This window comes from Diplotaxodon limnothrissa, linkage group LG6 (assembly GCF_057381915.1).
Source record: "Diplotaxodon limnothrissa isolate DT_005_m linkage group LG6, D_limnothrissa_male_GT1.1, whole genome shotgun sequence".
Taxonomy (NCBI): Eukaryota; Metazoa; Chordata; class Actinopteri; order Cichliformes; family Cichlidae; genus Diplotaxodon; species Diplotaxodon limnothrissa.
The window spans coordinates 13,378,698-13,399,860 of record NC_140601.1 but is presented as its reverse complement, the minus strand read 5'-3'; the positions used below and the strand labels follow the sequence as shown (position 1 = coordinate 13,399,860).

General features: G+C 44.7%; 1 protein-coding gene across 1 annotated transcript in view; it reads right to left on the bottom strand.

Moving 5' to 3' along the window:
- Positions 1–7,989: 7,989 nt before the first annotated feature.
- The window catches only part of LOC146630245 (noelin-2-like), a 41,515-nt gene continuing 28,341 nt past the window's right edge, over positions 7,990–21,163 (bottom strand). Inside the window, exons 6-8 of the mRNA XM_085355690.1 lie at positions 9,891–10,067; positions 9,605–9,778; positions 7,990–8,829 (exon numbers count right to left, since the gene is read on the bottom strand). Coding sequence (XP_085211816.1) covers positions 8,509–8,829; positions 9,605–9,778; positions 9,891–10,067 — 672 coding nt within the window. The 3' untranslated portion in view covers positions 7,990–8,508. The remainder of the gene's footprint in view (positions 8,830–9,604; positions 9,779–9,890; positions 10,068–21,163) is intronic.

Below are 21,163 nucleotides of genomic sequence, written 5' to 3'. Positions count from 1 at the left end.
TATATATGTTTCCTGATCAGATCAGTCATAATCATGACATTGCCGTTACAGCTATGCAGATGACACATGTCCCTCTCCAATCCCAGTAGCCTTGACAATTTATTTACCTGCACTTTTCCCTGACAGTAAATCCAATGTATTAGTTACCTTTCTAAAAGTTCTACTGCCTGAGCCTACAGGAAAATTAACTCACTGACCAAAATGTCAAGCCTTGCACTCATGACAGGGGAGTGATTTTTGATACTGCGCTCACTTTCGATGCACATGTAAAAAAAAAGAAAAAGTTGTCCAGTCATGCAGCTGTTGGCTTAACCAAATTTCCAAAATTAGATCATTCTTGTCTGTCACAATTTCCAAACCTTATGCATGCTGTTATATATTTTTTCCTTTTATTGACTTGGATATTGCAATGCTCGACAAACAGTGTCAGTCAGACGCCATGTGTAGAAATGTGCTATATACATTTATTACAACTATTATTGTTATTGTTGTTGTTCTATGTGAAAACATAAGATTTAATGCTGCATCAACAGACTGAATGATTGTTCTTCTGATTGCTTATATGATAAATCCACACATCAACCTACAGCTTTATACCGGCTTCCAGGATTGTTTGTGTGTGTGCGTGTGTGTGTGTGTGTGTGTGTGCGTGTGTGTGATTTTGTTTTTTGTTCTTTTTTAGCCACAAATGACCCTTTGGTTCGCTTATTTCAGAGCCAGCTTTTAAAAAGCAAAAACACTCTAAACTACATGCCCATATCCAAGCACCAGACAAAGCTAATTGGCATTCACATCATGACTCAGTAAAAGCAAACAGGACTTAGTTTGGATATGATGGGAATTTGAAAAAAGCCTACCGCTGCATAGCAGGTTATCTGTACAGACCTTTTTTATTTATTTATTTTTTCAAAACTGGCCAACAGTAAAATAACAGCATGGTGTGAAGACTGCATACAAAGTATGCAGGTTTATTAACCCTCTGATGCATGAATTATGAAAGCCTTGGTCAAGATTTTTTTCTTAAGTGCTTTTATTCTTCTCAGGACATGAAAAAAAATGTTCAACTCTTTTTTTCCCAAAAATATGTTTTTTTTATAAAGTTATAAACTTGTCCACTCCAGTGGACTACATGCGCCTGAGCACTTAGCATGAAATACTGTGAATTTACTATAAAAATTTATTACCTTGTGTTCTATTGTAAATATACAAACACTTGTTTGCTTGTATCCTTTGAAAAACATCTCAGCAATTTTTTTGGAACTTTCAACTCATAAGGCCCCAATGTTTAGACGTAAATAACAAAACCAATCAACAGTCCTAGCTGTGAATCCTACACCTGAATATGGCAAACTATCTCCAACAAGAGAAACATTTTTGAGTCTACACAGTTCTATAACGATGCAAGACAGTATTACCAAGCCCTTAGTAGCATGCTGGAAGAAAACACAAACTGACATCTTAGTCTCTGCATCTCCAAACACTTCTGTGTTCATCACACCTAGGCTGTCCGTAGTTCCTATGTCTCTGTTCTGCTCTGGCAGCCACTCTCATCATCACTGGACTTATCACTGAACTCATCATCACTGCACTCATCAATGAAATCATCATCACTGGAGCTGGATGGAATTTCCTGGACTATTCTGTACGCTGCCTTATTCTTTGCTGCATTTGAAGTCTACAAAATATGATAAAATAATTATTATAGTAACTCAAACTACAGCTGATCTGCACAGAAATATACATTTTAAATGAGTAGCTTATAAATGTAACAATTATATGCTTACTTATAACCAAAACAGTCCCAAAAAACAGTGAGACAATTTATGACTTATGTTAAAAAAATATAGTGGGTAATGCATGATGTCCACTACAGTGGACACATGGTTAATCGTAGTTTTCTACATATTAGACATAACAATTTCTTATTCCAAACAGATAATATCCTTCCCTAGATGTTACTGCATATCATCATATTTTTTTTACCTGTTGGGCTCTTTTAGCATAGAAGGATTGACAGGATATGCCAGCAGTGGTCGGCAGGGGTGACAGTTTGTCTGCCATCTTTGATTCAGAGGAAATTTACTTGCAGTTGCACTAACTGAACACTGAATTGACCTCAATGGAGCATGGCAGCAGAGAGCACTCTAAAGGCTAATATGCAGTTCCACCATAGAAACCAATGCATTAAAGAGATATGTACGTTTTAGTAGCTGTCCACTCCAGTGACCACTATGCATCAGAGGGTTAAGCACAATCTTCACCAGCACACCACCTGCCTTGTTTTCCAGATGGATGGCGTGCCACACACCTACAAATAGAAGTTCCCTATAGTTATTTCAGAGGCAGTTCCTTACTAATAAATAACATGAAATGACTTTGTTGGAAATATAAAAAAAAGGATATTGGCAGTGCTTCGTGTTTGAAGGCAGAATCTGTGGAATAATACATCCATCTGATAGCAGTATAAATCACCACAGATGCTCGAAGCTTCTGTTTCCATCTGAAAAAGGTGAAGGTTTCTTACAGCCTGCCAGTGGCTCATTTCCAATCTCCACCCTAAGGGCCCAATCAGTAAACCCTCACAGACTTAACTGAAGTCACCTGGTAAATGATTGAGTGCCACAGGCTGCACGAGCTTGAGAAAGTGTAAACAGAGATCAGGCAGTATTTGTTGACATGTACAGTTTTAAGAAAAATCCCGTTGGCTCATATCTGATTAAACAATATATGACTTTCATCATCTTGCCATCACAAGAAAAGCAACTGCACACAATTAAAGCTATAACATTGCTTCATAGTTCCATCTTCCTTTTCCTTGTAATGCAGTGGAGTGGCTGATTATGCCCTTGTTTGTTTACTGTTTAATTCTCCCAGGCTTTCCCTGGTAAACGTTTAAAGTCACAGCGCTATGAACTGTGGGTAATTCCCTCAGGCAAAGTCTGTAGAAACGCAGACTTGTTGAACAGGAAAGTGTGCATAAAGGGCTTAAAACGTCTGCAATAGAGAGTGCTCATGCATTGCCGATTTAACAGTGGGATAGCCCTGAGCTCTCAAGGACTGAAGGGGAACGTGTCTCAAAGTCTGTGAGTGTGGGCATTGAGATTGAGCCAGCATGCTTGCTCCAAAAGACTTAATTAAGAGACACTTTGCATTTGCAAGTGGAAAGTGAATTGGAATTGAATCACTATATTAAGTCATAAGAGAAAAAGTGCAGCAGTAAAATCATATTCTCAGACAACAGGACTTGTCTGCACGTGGCCGGAATTATCGTGATGCTGGATATTTCTGATAGTGTCAATAAAAATGAATTTAACTAAGAAATCACAACTGTTAAATGTGATCAAATATATCATGGTCACATTCCCATGTGTAATGTAAGTAAATCTGTTAATGCAGTTAAACCTCTGTGCGCCATCCTGTCCCTAGAGTAGTTCTAGGAGAACTCCTGTTAGAGTTAAATTGTTAAATGTTTGTCATTTTTATGTTTACCATTTGTACAGTGTTTTAACTCTGATGAAAGGAATTCCACTGTCCTTCCCCCCAGATTCTCGAGGTTCTGGTGGGGGGCTGTAATGTCTTATTGCAGATACATCCTATCTGGAAGATCTGCTTCTTTTGATGTAAGCTTCCTGCGTTTACGACCCTTTGGACAGCAGGAGGTCTGACACACACACACACGCACGCACGCACGCACGCACGCACGCACGCACACACACACACACACACATTCTCACAGAAGTTCACAAATGTACATAAAATGCTTTGTCTTAGAACCAAGGGGGCGTGGCTTTGTTCTGACGTGTTTTGTGTGAACTGTGTCTCAATAAAAAGGGCAGCAAGGGAGGTCGTCGTCGAGGTCATTTTCGTGGTGGACACAGGCCTCCCTTGCGCAAGTGTTTGATCGATCGACTGTCTTGTTTTCTTCATGATGAATAAGTCTCTAGAATTAGCGGGGCTTGTGGAAACACAGACCCAACAACTCCCACTTAGAGAAAGTCAAACCCCAAACTGCCATGATCCACCAGTGGATGTCCTGGGGTGTGGTGCCTGTTTACCAGTGGTCACCTGATCTTCACACCCACGCACACGCACCTGTGGCTCCTCACGGCTGACAAACACCAACCAAACTTAAGGCCTGGCTGGCGTTCCTCACTGAAGTGTTGTACTTACTAGTGTTAGTGTAGCCCGGTTTAGTCTCTTGTTGTTCTCCCTGTGCTCCTGAGTGTTTCTCTGACGTCTGTCTCCATCTCCCTTGTGTAGACTTTCTGGGATCTGAACCTGTCTTTTCTGGACCCTTCCCAGTTGACCGTGAGTGAGAGTCCACTGTCTGGATTTGGACTGTACATAGTGGAGTGTGAGCGTGTGTTCCCCTTTTCCCAGGTCTGGACCTGCACTTGGAATCCTCTTTTCCCCGCCTCACTTTATATATGTACAAACCCACTTGTTTGATTGCATAGTTCAGAGTTCTGCCTTTTGAGTTCAGCGCCGGAAAACGTGACAAAAACTACAAAGCTTACAATCTGATTGGTCTCCTTTGGGTTTCCTGTATTAGCTGAAAAGAAACCATGATGTCAGAACATCTGGTGAAGCTGATTCATAAAATGTACGCTGCCAACCGTTAACATTTTGGCTGTTTTGCATCTTGGGATTTTTTTCTTATAGTGCAAACATTTGGTATGAAGGGAGAAATTAACAGTTTTTTTTCCAGGCTGTGAACCCCTCTTTTTACCCTCTAAAGAGGAGAATGTTAACATGCGAGTCTGCAAGAATTGACTCACTTCGGTAGCCAGCCTCAAGTGGCCAGCCGAGGAACTGCAGTTTTTCAGCACTCACAGCAGCTTGTTTCTTTTAGTCCTGCTGTTTGCAAATCGAAAGATGGAGCAGTTTTGCTCAACCAAAGACTAATATGATCACATTTTGTTACACATGCTTGTTCAGTTGTTTCAGTTTTGTCACTTGAATTATGCTTCTTGCCATTACAACCTGAATGTAAAAACCTCATTTAGCCCTGTGTATAATTGTTGTAATTAAAAAGCATTGCCTTGGTGATTATAATCAGCTAATTATTGCTGTTGGAAAGGCAGTGAAGGGAGGTGGTAGGATCACACCTGTTCTCTCCAGAGAATGGAAAAAAGCTCAGCCTGTGTAAAAGAAGCCAGTGATGCAGACTCAGTAATGCTGAGTGTTGTCAGCACGGTCTGTAGAATGAATCCACAAATTTTAGATTAGTGTCCATACACAAGAAATTTCATTTGCTTTAATGTCTCTTCATTTTTGTGCTAAAATAAGTGGATGTTTCTGAGCAGTGACCTGAACTCAAAGCAGTTAGACACAATATAATCACAGTCACCATGGCAACAGAATGGCCATTTGTGATGTTTCCACTGTCTTTATTATCCTCCATCGCTTTCTATCAATCCAATATTTTGTTCATCTTGTTATCCATGAGCACGCCACCGCCTGTGACTCCTGCCTCGTCTGTACATCTGCTGTGTTACAGTATGCATTTCGTGTACGTGAGCTCATCTGTGCGAATGCGAGTGTGTGTTTCTGTGAGACTGCCGGTTTTAAGAAGCAGCACTGACTAATTTCTGGCTGTGTAATCTCTTCATTTTCAGCCCATAATAGCCACTTAAATTATAATGAGCAGGTTAACCTTTGCAGCTGTGCTTGTCCCAAGCTCGTTCAACTCAAATCCCGTGTAACACGGCTGGGCTCTTTTTGATTTCAAGCTGAGGTCCAACATCGGAAAACAAGTTATCATCAAATCTTTTTTAATTTTTTTTTTTTATTTGGGGGGGGGGGGGGGGGGGTGCTTTATACAGCACACAGTGCTATTATTTTCTTCAATCTTTGACTCTACTTTGTATTGTGAAGTTTTCTATTATTATTATTATTATTATTTTTTAACTGAGCCATCCTGTCATTTCAGATCCTGACATCCTGCCCTTGTGTGTTTTCCTTCTCTGTGATTACCTGCGATACACTAATTTGTATCACATGGATCTTAGTTACAGGTGTACCATCCTATTCCGAGTTGTCCCAGCTGCCTGATTTTTTTTTTGGGATAATAAAAAGCGTGATATTTTTTTGTGTGTTTTTGAGTCGTATTTGAATCTGCCTTCCGCATTAACTTGTTATACTCCCTAAAATAATTTTAAAACTAAGAACATTTGCTAAAAATTAGTAAAATGTGCATCAAGTTTTATCTTATCGTACAGCACCAATGTATCATCTGGGAGACCTCATGATGACAGAAACATTAGTATTTAAAGAGACATCCACATACAGTAAGAAGGAAACTGACGCTTGGTAGCTACCAGCTGAAATTTCAAGGCCCAGCTCCTTACAGTACTGTGAAAAAAGTTTTCTCATGACTCTTTGCAGCAATAATTGAAGTAGTCATTTTCTCTATGACTTTATCAGTACCTTGTGTTGTCATGGAAGAAATTTGACCAACTCTTTTGTATATCATTGCCTTCTTTTATTGAGGTTAGCAGGGATTTGTTTATACACATCCACAGTATTTCGATCAGGTTGAGGTCTGAACTTTCACTAGGCAACTGAAACTCTCTGATTCTTTCCTTTTTCAGCCATTCTGTTCGAGATTGTTGATATGTTTGGGATCGATGTTGAGGCGTTCGCAACTGGCTCAGCAGCTACAAAACAAGCCCAAATCATCACCCCTCCACCTCCATGCTTGACAATTAGTTGGGGTCTTTGTGCCAATATGCTGTGCTTGTTTATTCCTAAACGTGGCGCTACGGCAGACTACACTTACATTCTTTTCAGAATTTGCTAGCTAGTTATCCTTTTAAATTTCAATGCACAGCATAAGAGTAAACGTGTAGTTTGACCCATCAAATGAAAAAATAAACTGATTTTTATCACCATCATGAGAGAAATAAAGTGCAGACAAACTGTCCCCTGATATGCTCACCTGGTTACTTACAAAGCTAAACCTCAAAATCAGATGTATAATTGCTGTGAGAGAAGATTACCATCAGCTCGATATTCAAATTTGCCCAAATTAAGAAATATGTGTGTCCAACACATAATCACTCTAGTAAGTGTAGAAACTGAGAAGGAAAAATGGAGACACAGTTTACACTAACCACAATTTACCAAGTTTCCTTTGGTACATGGTGGAAATCATTACTAACATGTCGATCACATAATTTTCCCTTAGAAATGCTCATTTGGGGTTTTTTCTTGCAGAAAAATTCAATTTTTTGACCCTCATTGGGAATGCTAACACATAAACATAAGAGGCATTTTCCATATATTGTTATTAAGATTGGAGGAACCAGTTGTTTATATGTGGAGTTATGGCTTTTTCAGGTGTTTTTGTAAGCAGCATTTGTATTTTCTGTCACAGCAACATGTGGGAGATGGTCTACTGACTCATGGAAGCCAGCTGCCCAACCACACTGCTGCATGCCTGAGGAGCTAATTGCAATCAGTGCACTGGTTATAGGAATGGCATTCCAGACACTGTGCGATCGTCACTGCCCTTTAGTATCCATTACACTCTTTATTTTTCACTCTGTATTGAGCTCTTCCAAAGCCATGTTAAAAAGTACCTCACACAACATAGCAAGCAGATCCTGAAAAGCTAACGTTAAGAAGGAAAAATTTAGCAGACTGTCACATGATTGGATGCTGCTTTGTTCTGGAAGATGTGCACTGAAGAGCATCTGTGGCTATTTGAATATACTGCTTACACCTGCCATCCCATGAGGACATCTTTGGTTCCCTGTTTGTGTTTTTTAATCCTCTAAATTCATGAGGCTCCATCCAACCAGATGCCCAAGTGGAGAAAGGTAGAAGGAGAGACAGCACAAAGCCTTTTTTGTTTTGGTGTATTTGTGTATACTATGTTGTGTAGAGATCAGGACAAAGAAGTCTTGGCAAAGTTTGACAGTAAACTTTATTGAATGAACAACCATGCTGACTGAACACGTCCACGATCACATCACAAACCCGGAATATCTCAGTCAGGGCCATCGTCATAGCTCGAGGTTTGAAGCGAGGTGAAATTCAGTTCATGAGCTGTGTGTATATATATATAATTTTTTTTTTCCAACAATGCGACCTCTACTTCCAAAGTCACTTCTTGATATACGAGTGGAATGAAACGTAACAGAATATGGATGAGCTCAAAATGTCTGACTTCCTTCTTTTCTATCAGCGTCCCTGCTGCAGAGGCAGTTAAGCCCATCGTCGCGGTGATGAACACTCTTGTCTGTGACCTTTAGACTGGTGTTTGACAACCATGTACTGTGTCTAGTTATTAGCTCAGCGAGCTCACATCATCTAGAAGTCATTCAAATTCAAACACAGACAGTACTTATTACCTTGCTGAGATGTCAGTCGCTGTTGTGTGCGTGTGTGTGTGCATGCGTGTGTATTTTTGCAAGTTTTGAAGTGTCCTTTAAAAACCTTTCTCCTTCATCTCTACTTTGTTTTTTTCATTTTCATTTTTATTTATATCTTTTAGGTGTAAATCTATCCATCGCTCCTGATAACGTGAAACAGTGTGACATTATAGAGGACCTGGTGACCGTTGTTCCAGGTGTACAGTGCTCTCTCTCTGGGGTTGTAGTCCATCATGCTGATGTGGGAGTACTGGTTGTGGAAGGGGATGTCGGTGTATTCGTACGTGGAGGTGTTGGTGTGGTAGGCAAAGTGGACCTTTGCTCCGGCCAGATGGGAGTTGGTGACGTACAGGGTGCCGCAAATCATGAAAGCCTCCCCAGCACTCCGCTTAGGAAACCCCGTGTCCCAGCTGTGGAGGACTTCAAGCGAATGAGGGTCGAGGCGACTCACCTGGAGGCAGAGAGGACAGGGTTGGCAATGATGCCGTCTCACACGGTTGTGAATAAGCTGAGGTAAATCTGTAGCTGCAGAAATGGTGAAATTTGTTGAAAGCAGCGTGTTTGTCGTAGATTGTACATGAGAGAGGACTTTTATTTTTTGTTTTCTAAAGGGCCTCACAGTATCACAGACCGTCTGCATAAAAGATGGATGCAAACTGTGGGCTTGAAAAGAGAAGCCAAGGAGCCATAAACCGGTCTTCTATCTGATGGAGGTGGATGAGAGAATGACCCTACATTTCAACTGATTCAGAAAACACTCAATCACTAGTTTCTGTCTTCACTGAAAACAGCACAATGTTCATTGGTGCATTATAAAGTAGATGATGGCGAGGATATGATTTAGGGCACAGCTAATTACTAACTGTCTCCCCAAAACACAACTGTTGTGTCTTGTGAAGGGTGTTTTTTGTGAGCGTGTGGCTTTTTTGTCCATCTCTGTCGTTTGTTTTCATTGTATTTGCGTTTCATTGTATTTGTATTTGCTTTATTCAAATTCCACTGCATATCGTGTGCTTTTGCTGGATGTTTCTATTTGCTGGTGTTTTCTTAAGATCCAGTACCATACATAAGATCCTGGCTGTCACATGAATTTGATGTACAGCACAGCAGCTTCTTCTCTCTGTTTCAGTGTGCTAGTCATAACACTTAAATCAGTCAAAATTTGCTGTGTGGCAATGTGTCTCATGTGTCTCTGTGAAGGAAAGTTAGAGAAAACGGAGACAGACCATAATGTTTCCAGCGTTTGGGATGGAGGTGTAGACAGCCCAGAGTCCTGTCTCATCTGCCATGAGGTCGATGTCAGAGGATCCTCCCCAGCTGTAGGGGAAGGTGTTGTTGTATCCTGCACCGCTTAGGCTACGCTGGAGTAACACACTGCGAGAGCGGAAATGGTACTGAACCTAGAAAGACACACACACACGCATATGCACGTACATACACGTACAGCATCTCATTTTACTCGACCGTCAATCATCAGCATCAGCTGTTACTGATCGTGACCCAGTCTCGTACCAGGATGTTGCTCTGGTGCTTGTTGTAATAGAGAGACCCGTTGTAGACCACGTGGCCGGTTCCCGCCCAGGGGTGGGGTAAGAGATGCTGCACGAAGTTTTGGCCTTTTGTGAAGTCCCCCATGGTCCTGTACTCTAGCACACGTCTGCCCTTATAGTAGCCATCCATCGACCACACCTGTTGGAGAGAAGGGAAAGGAGCGCAGATGGCTCATCTATAGCCAGCTCGTAAAATGAACTCCTGCTGAGCAATAAATTCTGTTACGCTTTGAGAGTGATCCATCATGCCCCCCCTCCTGCTGTCCAAAAAACTGATTAGATCACGACATAATGTACTCAGACTGTCGCAGTTGGATGCTGCAAACCTCGAGTCGGTCAAATAAAATAAAAGCAAAGGCAACAGTTTGGTATCACCCAGACCTTCAGGTGGGGAAGATAACAAACGCAGGTTCAGCAGGCCTGCCAAAGCTCTGGATTTGTCAGCATGCTGAAGTTGTGCGCGTGAGGCCGCAGCAAGAGAGATGCTCAATATACAAAAGGTTATAGGGCTTTTCTTCAGCTGCTTTTCCTGCATCACAAATAGCAAAAAGTGTATGCAAGTCGGTGTTCGGCGAAGGTTGCTCACCAGAAATAACAAAACTGCTTTTTGTCTGCCTCCATCTAGGGAACGCCTGCTCCCCCCTATCATATTCCTATTTCAGGACTAGACAGTGGAAGCAGTTTTGGCTATGCATTTCCACAGTTTATAACATTCCCGGAGATAATTAGCAGCAATAAATTCTGATCTATCCCAGGTATGGATGTTTGATGTCCACCTTTTTCCCACCTCCTCAATCAAGCTGACCTGAATTTAAATCACCGCCCGATGAGAAGTAAAAACCCAATAATCTTAGTGTAATGAGAAGAGCTGTAAATATAGGACAGTGGAAGAAGTTGTGGGGAGGGAGCAGAAGATGAAAAAGATCAGTGGTGAAACAAACGACCAGAGAAGAAATGGGATGGGTGGAAAATTGCGCGTCGGCAGCGTGGAGGATTAATTACCCGGGGAGGGGACGAGAGGTGAAGCAGATGAAAGAAAAGAGCAGAGAGCACTGGGAAGAGAGAGCATTGTTGGTGAAAAAGATGCTCGTTATCCCCCCCGCAAAGACTGAAAAGTACTGAGGCCAGATAAAAAAAAGGGGGGTGGGGAGGGGGCAGATGAAAAGGAACCTTTTTGTTAAGGGGAAAAAACCCTCTCCTGCAGTAGAACAGCAATTTTTTAAATTACAGTTCATTTGTAGCAGCAATATTTAAAATTCACATTGAATTAGAGACTTTCAGACAAAGGTAACTGATTGCGGTTATTTTGAGGGCCTTCAATAACAGAGTTTAATTGAGACTCGGCTAGTGGTTTGAAAAGACAATGAAGCAGACTGATTGGCCTTTCCCGCTCCTTCCAGTGCGCTCTCTTCTCTCCTCCAAACACTGATGAAGCTTTCTCAGTTTTAATTCGCTTTTAAATAGGTTTCAAAGGAAGACGAGTCCCTTTGTTTATTGGCAGCTGTAATCTTCTCGTGTCTGAATGCACCATTTACTTTAAATAAACAAGCTCCAGATACTGATTATATAGCAAACGGTGCGCACGGAAAGTGACTTGGGATTTTGTTTTCTTCTTCTGCTTCTAGAGCTTACGTCTAAGTTTTACAAATTAGTGAGCTATTTTCTTTCTGCTCCCCTCCCGGCTGGCCTACTCACATACGCCCTTAAAGGATCAGTTGTATCCTATTACAGTATCCACATGCTATGAAGTGATCCCTCCCCATTGTGACTACACTAAGGGGAAAGAATATCCACAGGTCCTGCAAATATTCATTCGGGAGCACGTCTGACATTTCAAGTGGGTCTCTTCATACTGGCAGTCACATGTTGGTTTACATTAGTGGGTTGGACTGCATTTACAGGGCATTTTTAGCATGTAACTGATGTACTGATACACTATTGCCAGTAAAGGCACCGATCTCAGCATCAGGTGCAATTTAGGGATCAGCATCTCTCACAAGGATACTCAAACATGAGGAGCCAGAGGCCGAATAAACACTGCTGTGATCAGTGGACTGATCCTACTCTGAAACTACTGCCAGTTAGCTTAGCTTAGCGGTTTGTAGCTTCATATAGAGTAGGCTCTTGTATTTATATTTTCTTAAGAGGGAAACATACAGTACTGTGCAAAAGTCACTCTCTTTTTAAAAATATTTTTCTAGAGAAATGGGAAATAGATACAGGGATTTATTGAATCACCTGAAAATATACATGGAAATATATATTTTCCATGTAAATTTGCTAGAGCCACTGCCTGAACTTTCATAGACAAAGTCTCTTCTTTAAGTAGTCTTAAAATATTTCTCCAGGCTTGTTAAAGGACATTCAAAGCTCTTTGGTTTTTTGCTGCCTTTTGTTTTGTTCTGTATCAAGATGATCCCACACTGCTTCAATAATGTTGAGGTCTGAGCTCTGGGGAGGCCAATCCTGGGTCATCTCCTGTGTCCCCGCTAGCACAGCCATTAACTCCACCACACGCTCCATTTTCACCTCTACCATCGCTTCAGTCATCAGTTCGGTCTGCCACTCAGTCGCCCTTAGTTCCGTCATCCACACTACCACCTGTTTCCCTTCCACCACCACCATCACTACACCCAGCCATTCAGGCTGCTACTCAGTCAGACATTCAACCCATAGCCCTGCCGTTAATATGCTCTATAGCTGAGCCACTAGCCGCCCGACCCGCAGCCACTTCAGCCACTCCTCCACCCGTCACACCTCCACTACAACCATCACTGCAATCCCCAGTGCAGTCTCCAGTGTCCCCAGTGCAGCCTCCTGCAGCCCTGCTTTCCCCAGTGCAGTCTCCAGTGTCCCCAGTGCAGTCTCCAGTGTCCCCAGTGCAGTCTCCAGTGTCCCCAGTGCAGCATCCCTTAGCACAGTCATCCACTCAATCACCAGCTCCACTTTCCCCTCAACTATCACTACCACCTCTAGCTCAGTCTCCTGTGCACTCACCTCTGGTTCATTCTCCTGTGAAGTCATCAACTCCCCTGCCTACTCTGCTCTCACCACCTCCGTTACAACAGACATCAGTTCAGTCCCCTGTGCCAGTGCAGACGCCCTCAGTTCAGTCTCCCGTGCAGTTATCTACTTCACCACCATCAGTAGCTCAGCTCCCACTCTCACCCGTGTCGCCAGTAGCTCAGCTCCCACTCTCACCCGTGTCTCCAGTAGCTCAGCTCCCACTCTCACCCGTGTCTCCAGTAGCTCAGTTAGCTGCCCAGCAGCCTCTCTCTGCTCAGTCTCCTGTGTCGCCAGTTTTGCTCATTCACTCCATGCAGAGAGGTAACTTGATTTCTACTCAGGGTACTTTTCATGGTTTAGCCGCCGTTGGCACAGTTGGCCACTCCAGGGCTTCCCCAGAGGCTAGGTCTCAGTCCCCAGCTGATTCTGGACCCCTGAAGTTTAAGCAGCCCCCTAAGAACTGCACCATGTTCGCATTGCCTGGGCAGAGTCAGTGCTCAGTGCAGCGCCAGTTGTCCTCATGTCCGCCGGAGGACTTCATGCCTGTTGGCTTTGTTTTAGCCTCCGCTGGAGGGTCCGAGGGGCCCGTTCAGCCGCCCGTCTCCGCTGGAGGGTCCGAGGGGCCCGTTCAGCCTCCCGTCTCCGCTGGAGGGTCCGAGGGGCCCGTTCAGCCTCCCGTCTCCGCTGGGGGGTCCGAGGGGCCCGTTCAGCCGCCCGTCTCAGCTGGAGGGTCCGAGGGGCCCGTTCAGCCTCACGCCTCGTCAGCTGGAGGGTCCGAGGGGCCCGTTCAGCCTCCTGTCTCCGCTGGAGGGTCCGAGGGGCCCGTTCAGCCTCCTGTCTCCGCTGGAGGGTCCGAGGGGCCCGTTCAGCCTCCTGTCTCCGCTGGAGGGTCCGAGGGGCCTGTCCAGCCTCACGCCTCGTCAGCTGGAGGGTCCGAGGGGCCCGTTCAGCCTCCTGTCTCCGCTGGAGGGTCCGAGGGGCCCGTTCAGCCTCACGCCGCATCAGCTGGAGGGCCCGAGGAGCCTGTCCAGCCGCCACCTGCGACCGCCTCGTCGTCGCCTGGTCCGGCTGCATCTGCCTGTGCTTCTGCTACGCCTGGGCCAGCCTCTGCCTGTGCTTCTGCTACGCCTGGTCCGGTCTCAGCCTCTGCAGTTCCGCCTGGTCCAGCCGCAGCCTCTGCAGCTCCGCCTGGTCCAGCCTCAGCCTCTGCGGCTCCGCCTGGTCCAGCCTCAGCCTCTGCGGCTCCGCCTGGTCCAGCCTCAGCCTCTGCAACCTCGTCTGGTCCGGCCTCCGAGTCTTCGTCCTCGTCTGGTCCGGCCTCCGAGTCTTCGTCCTCGTCTGGTCCGGCCTCCGAGTCTTCGTCCTCGTCTGGTCCGGCCTCCGAGTCTTCGTCCTCGTCTGGTCCGGCCTCCGAGTCTTCGTCCTCGTCTGGCCCGGCCTCAGAGTCTTCGTCCTCGTCTGGCCCGGCCTCAGAGTCTTCGTCCTCGTCTGGCCCAGCCTCAGAGTCTTCGTCCTCGTCTGGCCCAACTTCGTCTTTGGCTTCTGTTTCGCTTGCTGCAGCCCCGTCGTCGCCTGGTCCGGCCCCGTCGTCGCCTGGTCCTGCCTCGACTGGTCCTGTGCCCACCGGGCCATGGCCAGCACGCCTAACACTGGAGAGCCGCCGCTGCCTTCCGCGCGGTCGGCCTCCTGAACTGCTCCGTTGTCTCCTTCGCCGCCGCCGTTGCCTTGCGCACGGCCGGCCTCCTGAACTGTTTCCACGTCGCCGCCGTTGCCTTGCGCACGGCCGGCCTCCTGAACTGTTTCCACGTCGCCGCCGTTGCCTTGCGCACGGCCGGCCCCCTGAACTGCTCCTGTGTTTTCTGTTGTTTGTTTTTGTTTCCCGTTCTGGTCCCTCCGTCCTGGTCCCCCGCCTCCCGCCCTGGGTGGGTTGTTTTCTGTTTTTGTTTTTTTGGGTTTGGGCTGTCGGGAGCCAGCCCTTGAGGGGGGGGTACTGTCATGGTCCTGGGCCATGTTGGCCCAGTGTTCTTAGTTTTCTTGTATGTTTGTATTTTGTTCCTTATTTAGGCCATGTTTTCTGAGTTGCCCTGTTGTGTTGTTCCCTAAGTGTTTTCCCTTCATGGCTTTTACCCCCTGTGTGCCCCTCTGTGTATCTGTGAGCCCTCGTCTCTCCTTATGTTTTATTCCATGTTTCCCCTGCCCATTATGTCCAAGTTCTCCCCGTGCTCTCTCTCTCCCCCCTGTGTGCCCTGTGTATTTATGAGCCCTCGTCTCCCTTTGTGGTTGTTTCATGTTTCCCCAGCCCGTTATGTCTGTGTTTTCCCCGTGCTCTCTCTCCTCCTGTCTGAACCTCTGTGCACTTCCTGTTTACTTTGTGACTCTCACGCCCGTACATGTCATGTTCAGTTCACCCCGCCCTGTCTCGTTATGATTATCAGTGTCACCTGTGTTCCCCGTGTGTTCCCACTTTCCTCGTTTACCCTCTGTGTATTTCTGTCTGCGTCTCCCTCTGTTCGGCGTGACGTCGTCCCTCATGCTGTGTGTGGATCTCCCTGTGTCTCCCTGTGAGTTCTTAGTTTATGGTTTCCCAGTTTAGTCTAGTTTGTATGTTTGTTCTCCCAGCAAATAAAGCTGTGTTTTGAGTTCACCTCCCCGAGTCTGTGAGTCCTGCATTTTGGGTCCAACTCCTGCCTGCCGCACAGCGATTCCTGACAGTTATTGCATGATTTGGCATACCTCAACCTTTTCTCCTGTTCCTTTCTTTAAAAACGGCTTCTTGATACTAAACCTTTCACTGAGACCATTTCTGATGAGGCTTCAGTGAACAGTAGATGGATCAACTGAAGCCCCAGATGCATCTCTCAGGTCCTGTGTCAGGTCACTGCTGGATTATTTCCTGTTTCTTAAGGATGTGAGTTCATCTCAATGGTTTTTAAGCCTGCTGATTATTCATTTGTTGCCTGTTATGTTTGGACAGAACTTCACCCCTTGGGTGAAAAAGCATCCAGTGTCCAAAGGCAACCTTTGAAAGACCTTCAGAAAACCTGGAGAACTATTGCTCAAGACCACTTTAAAAAATTACAAGAATGTTTGGCTCCTTGGAGGGAAAATACAAGGAAACGAGGGGTGGCTTGAGACTTTAGCACAGTACTGGAAATACCAATACATTAGTTACACTACTAATACTGATGCATTACTTAAAGTACTTACGCTATTTAAGTGAAAGGTCATTGATGCATTGTATTTATAGGACAACTAGACACAGGTAATTTGCAGAACTTGCCCATTGTTAGGCTCTTTACATCTTACCCTAACAACAATGAGCATATTTGCCAAAATGTCAGACTACTGCTTCACATTCAGCCCTAACTGTCTGACAAAAACACAGCTCCTATTTAACCTGATCAACCCTGACAAATCAAAGGCCTGCAAGCAGAGGGCTACAGTAAATACCAGAGGGCTGTGAACCTGGCTCATCTTTAACCATATCTCAGTGTAATGTCATGTTAAGCACGCTTGAGCTTTGATGCAAACATAGTATTATATTCTAACCCTGTAATTTAATTCTGGCTTTAACAGGGAGGCAATGAAGAGAAGATAATCCAGGAGAAATGTGATCTCCTACTCTTGTTCCCTGTTAGCTCTCCTGCCGCTGCATTTTCGATCACCAGGAGGCTTTTCGGGGAGCTTTAAAGATAACTGTATAGCATAGAAATACAAAAACGAAGCCTAGAAGTAACAAATGCATTGAATTTCACCATCGCTTACAGACATCCTGCATCGTCCCGGTCCCCAAAAAGAACCGGCCCAATGAGCTGAATGACTTCCGACCGGTGGCACTGACGTCACATCTTATGAAGACTCTAGAGCGGCTCTTCCTCAACCTCCTCCGACCACAGGTACAACATGCCCAGGACCCACTACAGTTTGCATACAAGGTGGGTGTCGGAGTGGAGGATGCCATCCTGTACCTCCTACACAGAGCCCACTCACACCTGGATGGGGGAAAAGGCACGGTCAGGATCCTGTTTCTTGACTTTTCCAGTGCCTTTAATACCATCCGGCCCTGTATGCTTCAGGAAAAACTGAACAGGATGGAGGTGGACCCCTGCCTGGTGGCTTGGATCTCCGACTACCTCACCGACAGACCACAGTACGTCAGGCTGAAGGACATCACGTCTGACACTGTGGTCAGCAGCACAGGAGCACCACAGGGAACTGTGCTGTCCCCTCTTCTCTTCACCCTGTACACCTCTGACTTCTGCTACAACTCTGAATTATGCCATATTCAGAAGTTTGCAGATGACACGGCCATCATGGGGTGTATCTGGGATGATCAGGAAGAGGAGTACAGAAGTCTGGTGAGGAACTTTGTCGCATGGAGTCACACAAACCACCTGCAACTCAACACCTCAAAGACTAAGGAACTGGTTGTGGACTTCGGGAGGTCCAGAGAAGGTCCACTGCCAGTTCAGATAGAGGGGGAGGAGGTGGAGGTGGTCAACAAGTACAAGTACCTCGGGCTGTGGGTGGACAATAAACTGGACTGGTCATGCAACACAGAGCACCTGTATAAAAAAGCCCAAAGCCGACTGTACTTCCTCAGGAGGCTGAGGTCTTTTAACATCTGCAGGAAGCTCCTGAGGATGTTTTACCAGTCGGTGGTTGCTGGAGTACTTTTCTATGCTGTGGTGTGCTGGGGGAGCAGCACAGCAAAGAGGGACTCATCCAGGCTGGAGAAACTGATCAGGAGGGCTAGCTCTGTGGTCGGCATGAAGCTGGACACTCTGGTGACAGTGGCAGAGAAAAGGACATTAAAGAAACTGATGGACATTATGGACAATGCTGGGCATCCTCTGCACACGGCCATAAACAATCAGAAGAGTCTGTTCAGTGACAGGTTGCTTCTCCCCAAGACAAGAACTAACAGACTTAAAAACTCCTTTGTCCCACACGCCATCAGACTGTTTAACTCCTCTCTGGAGGGGAGAGGGAGGGGAAACAGGAGGACAAAGGAGGGGGGAACAACTAAGCTGTAGTGCCTCTGCACCTCACTGTACAATACCTTGTGCAATACTTTTTGTAAATAGTCAACAGTGCAATAGACTCAATACTTGAAATGTGCAATTCACTTGTATTTTTATTTTTTATTCCTATTTATTCTATTTATCCCCTTTGTATATTTTATTTATATTTGTCTCTGTATCTATATATGTGTGTGTGTGTGTGTGTGTGTGTGTGTGTGTGTGTGTGTGTGTGTGTGTGTGTATGTATATATATATATATATATAACAGTTCTGTAACTGTAACTTCGGTCGTTGCTGTGCTTTTTTTGGAAGTCGAATTTCCCAGAGGAACCCACCCGAGGGATTAATAAAGTTCTATCTTATCTTATCTTATCTTATCTTCCTAAAAACCCTCACCAAAAGAGGATCTACTGCAGCATTCACAGTGTAGTTTTCAGCAGGGTGAACCAGATCAACAACTACAATTCGAAGCTAATCGAAGAATTAACCCTGATTTAACCCACTGCAACTGGGGAATTATGCACTAAAATGCTTGACCTTTTCTTTTTCGCTTCTTCTTCTTCTGCTTTCTTTGGTTTCACATTTTTCACCTTCACCATCACCTCCCCGGCTCCCCTATTAGTCTCCCTCTACAGTTGCTCTTTTGATCAGCCTTCACTGCCTCTTCTTCTTCTTCTCTTTGTCTCGTCCCCTCCTTCTGTTCGCCCCTTGTTTCACTTCTTCTTTCCCTGCCTAACACCTCTTCAGCAACCGTCCTCATGCCCCCCTCCCACCCCCAGCCCCCTCCATTTGCTATGTCTCTCTCGCCCTTTCGCTCGTTCTCACACTATCAGCTGAGGCATCTTGACAGATCAGGGGATATCCACACCTCAGCAGCTGTTCTCAAATACAGCGACAGGTGTGTCCATGCGTGCGTGCGCGCACGTGTGAGTGTGTGCCGCGTGCATATGCACACACACATACACATGCACATTTGTGCACTGATGAGCTAATGAAGAATTCATAAATGCCAAAGTGGCACCCTGTAGTCATGGATACCAAAGGATGTATGAGAATGACTTTACTCATTTTGACTCACAGTGTGTGTGTGTGTCTTTTTGTTAAAGAGAACAAACTTTTACAAACAAACTAATTTGGTCTGTGATGTTTGTGATGATTCAATATGTGCACTACTACAAACAAAGCCTGAGAAAATATTATCAACATCATTGTTTGGAATTTTTTGTCTGTTTTTGATGAGATGAGAATAAAAAGACGCCGTTTTGGGGGGAAATCGATTCAATAAGATGATTGTCCGTTAGTTGGCTGGTCTAATCATGAAGAATAACAGCTTTAACAACAAGAACACAATGGCTGTCAAAGTCACATCATCTTCTCCGCTACACCCACACCACTCTTTTGTGCCTCGCTTAGGTTTGATTCTTTTTCTCAGAACACAGCAGATGAAATTAATGCCAAAACTGCTGTGTGCTTGGAAAAACGTTTGGAAGGAAAGTAAAGAAAACAGAATTTGCATCATTAGGGTGTTGAATTTGCATTTAAGAATATTAATAAATCACAAATTTGTCAGAGCGTGATTTTTCCTCCTCTGGAGCTTTGGGTTTCACACCTTGTTTTCACTCCCTGATTAGTTTCATTTTCACTCCTTCATAATTTTGCAGTTAGTTTTAGAAGCCAAAAACTACAGAATCTGGTCACATTTACTAAAATTAAGTGGATAAAATTGTTTCTTAAAGAGTAACCAGACAACTTAACAACACACAATATCTTGTTTGTAACTTTTGTTTAACCGAAGGTCTTTTTTATTACTACTTTAAAATCCAGGTTATTGCACAGAGCTTTTTTTTTTCCTTTTTATAAATAGCTACAAAGTTAACTTTTAACTCTGAGGGAGCCTCACCCACCGCTGTCTATCCAGGGCCTTGAAGTGGAGAGGGTGAGCAGCTGTAGGTACCTGGGCGTCTACATCTCTGAGGACCTCACCTGGTCACTGAACACCACACAGCTGGTCAAGAAGGCTCAGCAGCGGCTGTATTTCCTGAGGAGGCTGAGGAAATTTGGTATGCCGGCCAAGATCCTCAGCAGGTTCTACAGCTGCATTGTGGAGAGCACCCTGACCAGCCGCATCACTGCATGGTACGGCAGCACTACTGCTATGGACCGCAAACCCCTGCAGAGAGTGATAACAACCGCGGAGAAGATCACTAGGACCCCGCTGCCCTCTCTGCAGAGCATCTACCATCGCAGAGTCCAGAGGAGAGCTGCCTCCATCCTCAAAGACCCCTCACACCCCAACACGGACTGTTCACACTTCTGCCCTCGAGATGAAGGTTTAGAAGTGTGAAATCCAGAACATCCAGACTCACTAACTCCTTCTTCCCCACTGCCATCAGACTCACTGACACATTTTGAACAGTAATAATATTTTTTTGACCGTCTGGTCATCTTACATATTAAGCTATTGCTCTTTTGCACACATCTGTTTCAAATCTCCATATTTTGTCTCTTTTTCTGTCTTCAGCTATTTATTTATATATTAATCTGTGGGTGGTCAGCAAAGAAAAAATTCCATTGCACAAAGAAATGCCTTTTCTCTTGTGACACATGACAATAAACACTTTGAATCTTGAATTTTGAATCTTTTAACTTTCAATTACCGCAACACAAAAAGAGAGAAGATTAGATCGAGTGGCAGACGAATGGAAACAAGGAAATGGCAGCTGTTCTACTGGCAGATTAATGGCTTCCTTATAAATTACAGTCAGTTATTATGCTAATGTTATTTATCATTACAAGTAAACTAGATTCAGTCACAGCCCATTACGTATTATTATTCTGTTTCATGTGAGAAATGTTTGCCCAAATCAGTATGCTATGTTTACATATTAACCCACTTCCCACTTTATTTGGCACTGCTGTTCAGCTGTTCAGCTTGTTAATTAATCAGCCAATCACATGGCATTCCTTAAGGAATGTCAAAATGGTCAAGACGACCTGCTGAAGTTCAAAGCGAGCTTTAAAATGGACAACAAAGGTGATTTAAGTGGACTGAATGTGGCAAGGCTGGTTTGAATATTTCAAAAGCCGATGAATCGGCTGGGATTTTCACATGTTGGAGGTAGAGTCAGAATTTGTAGTAAACAGCATGAAAGCAGAGAAGGCATGCTTCTAAAGCTGCTTAACATGCACCCATATGTAAAAAGCA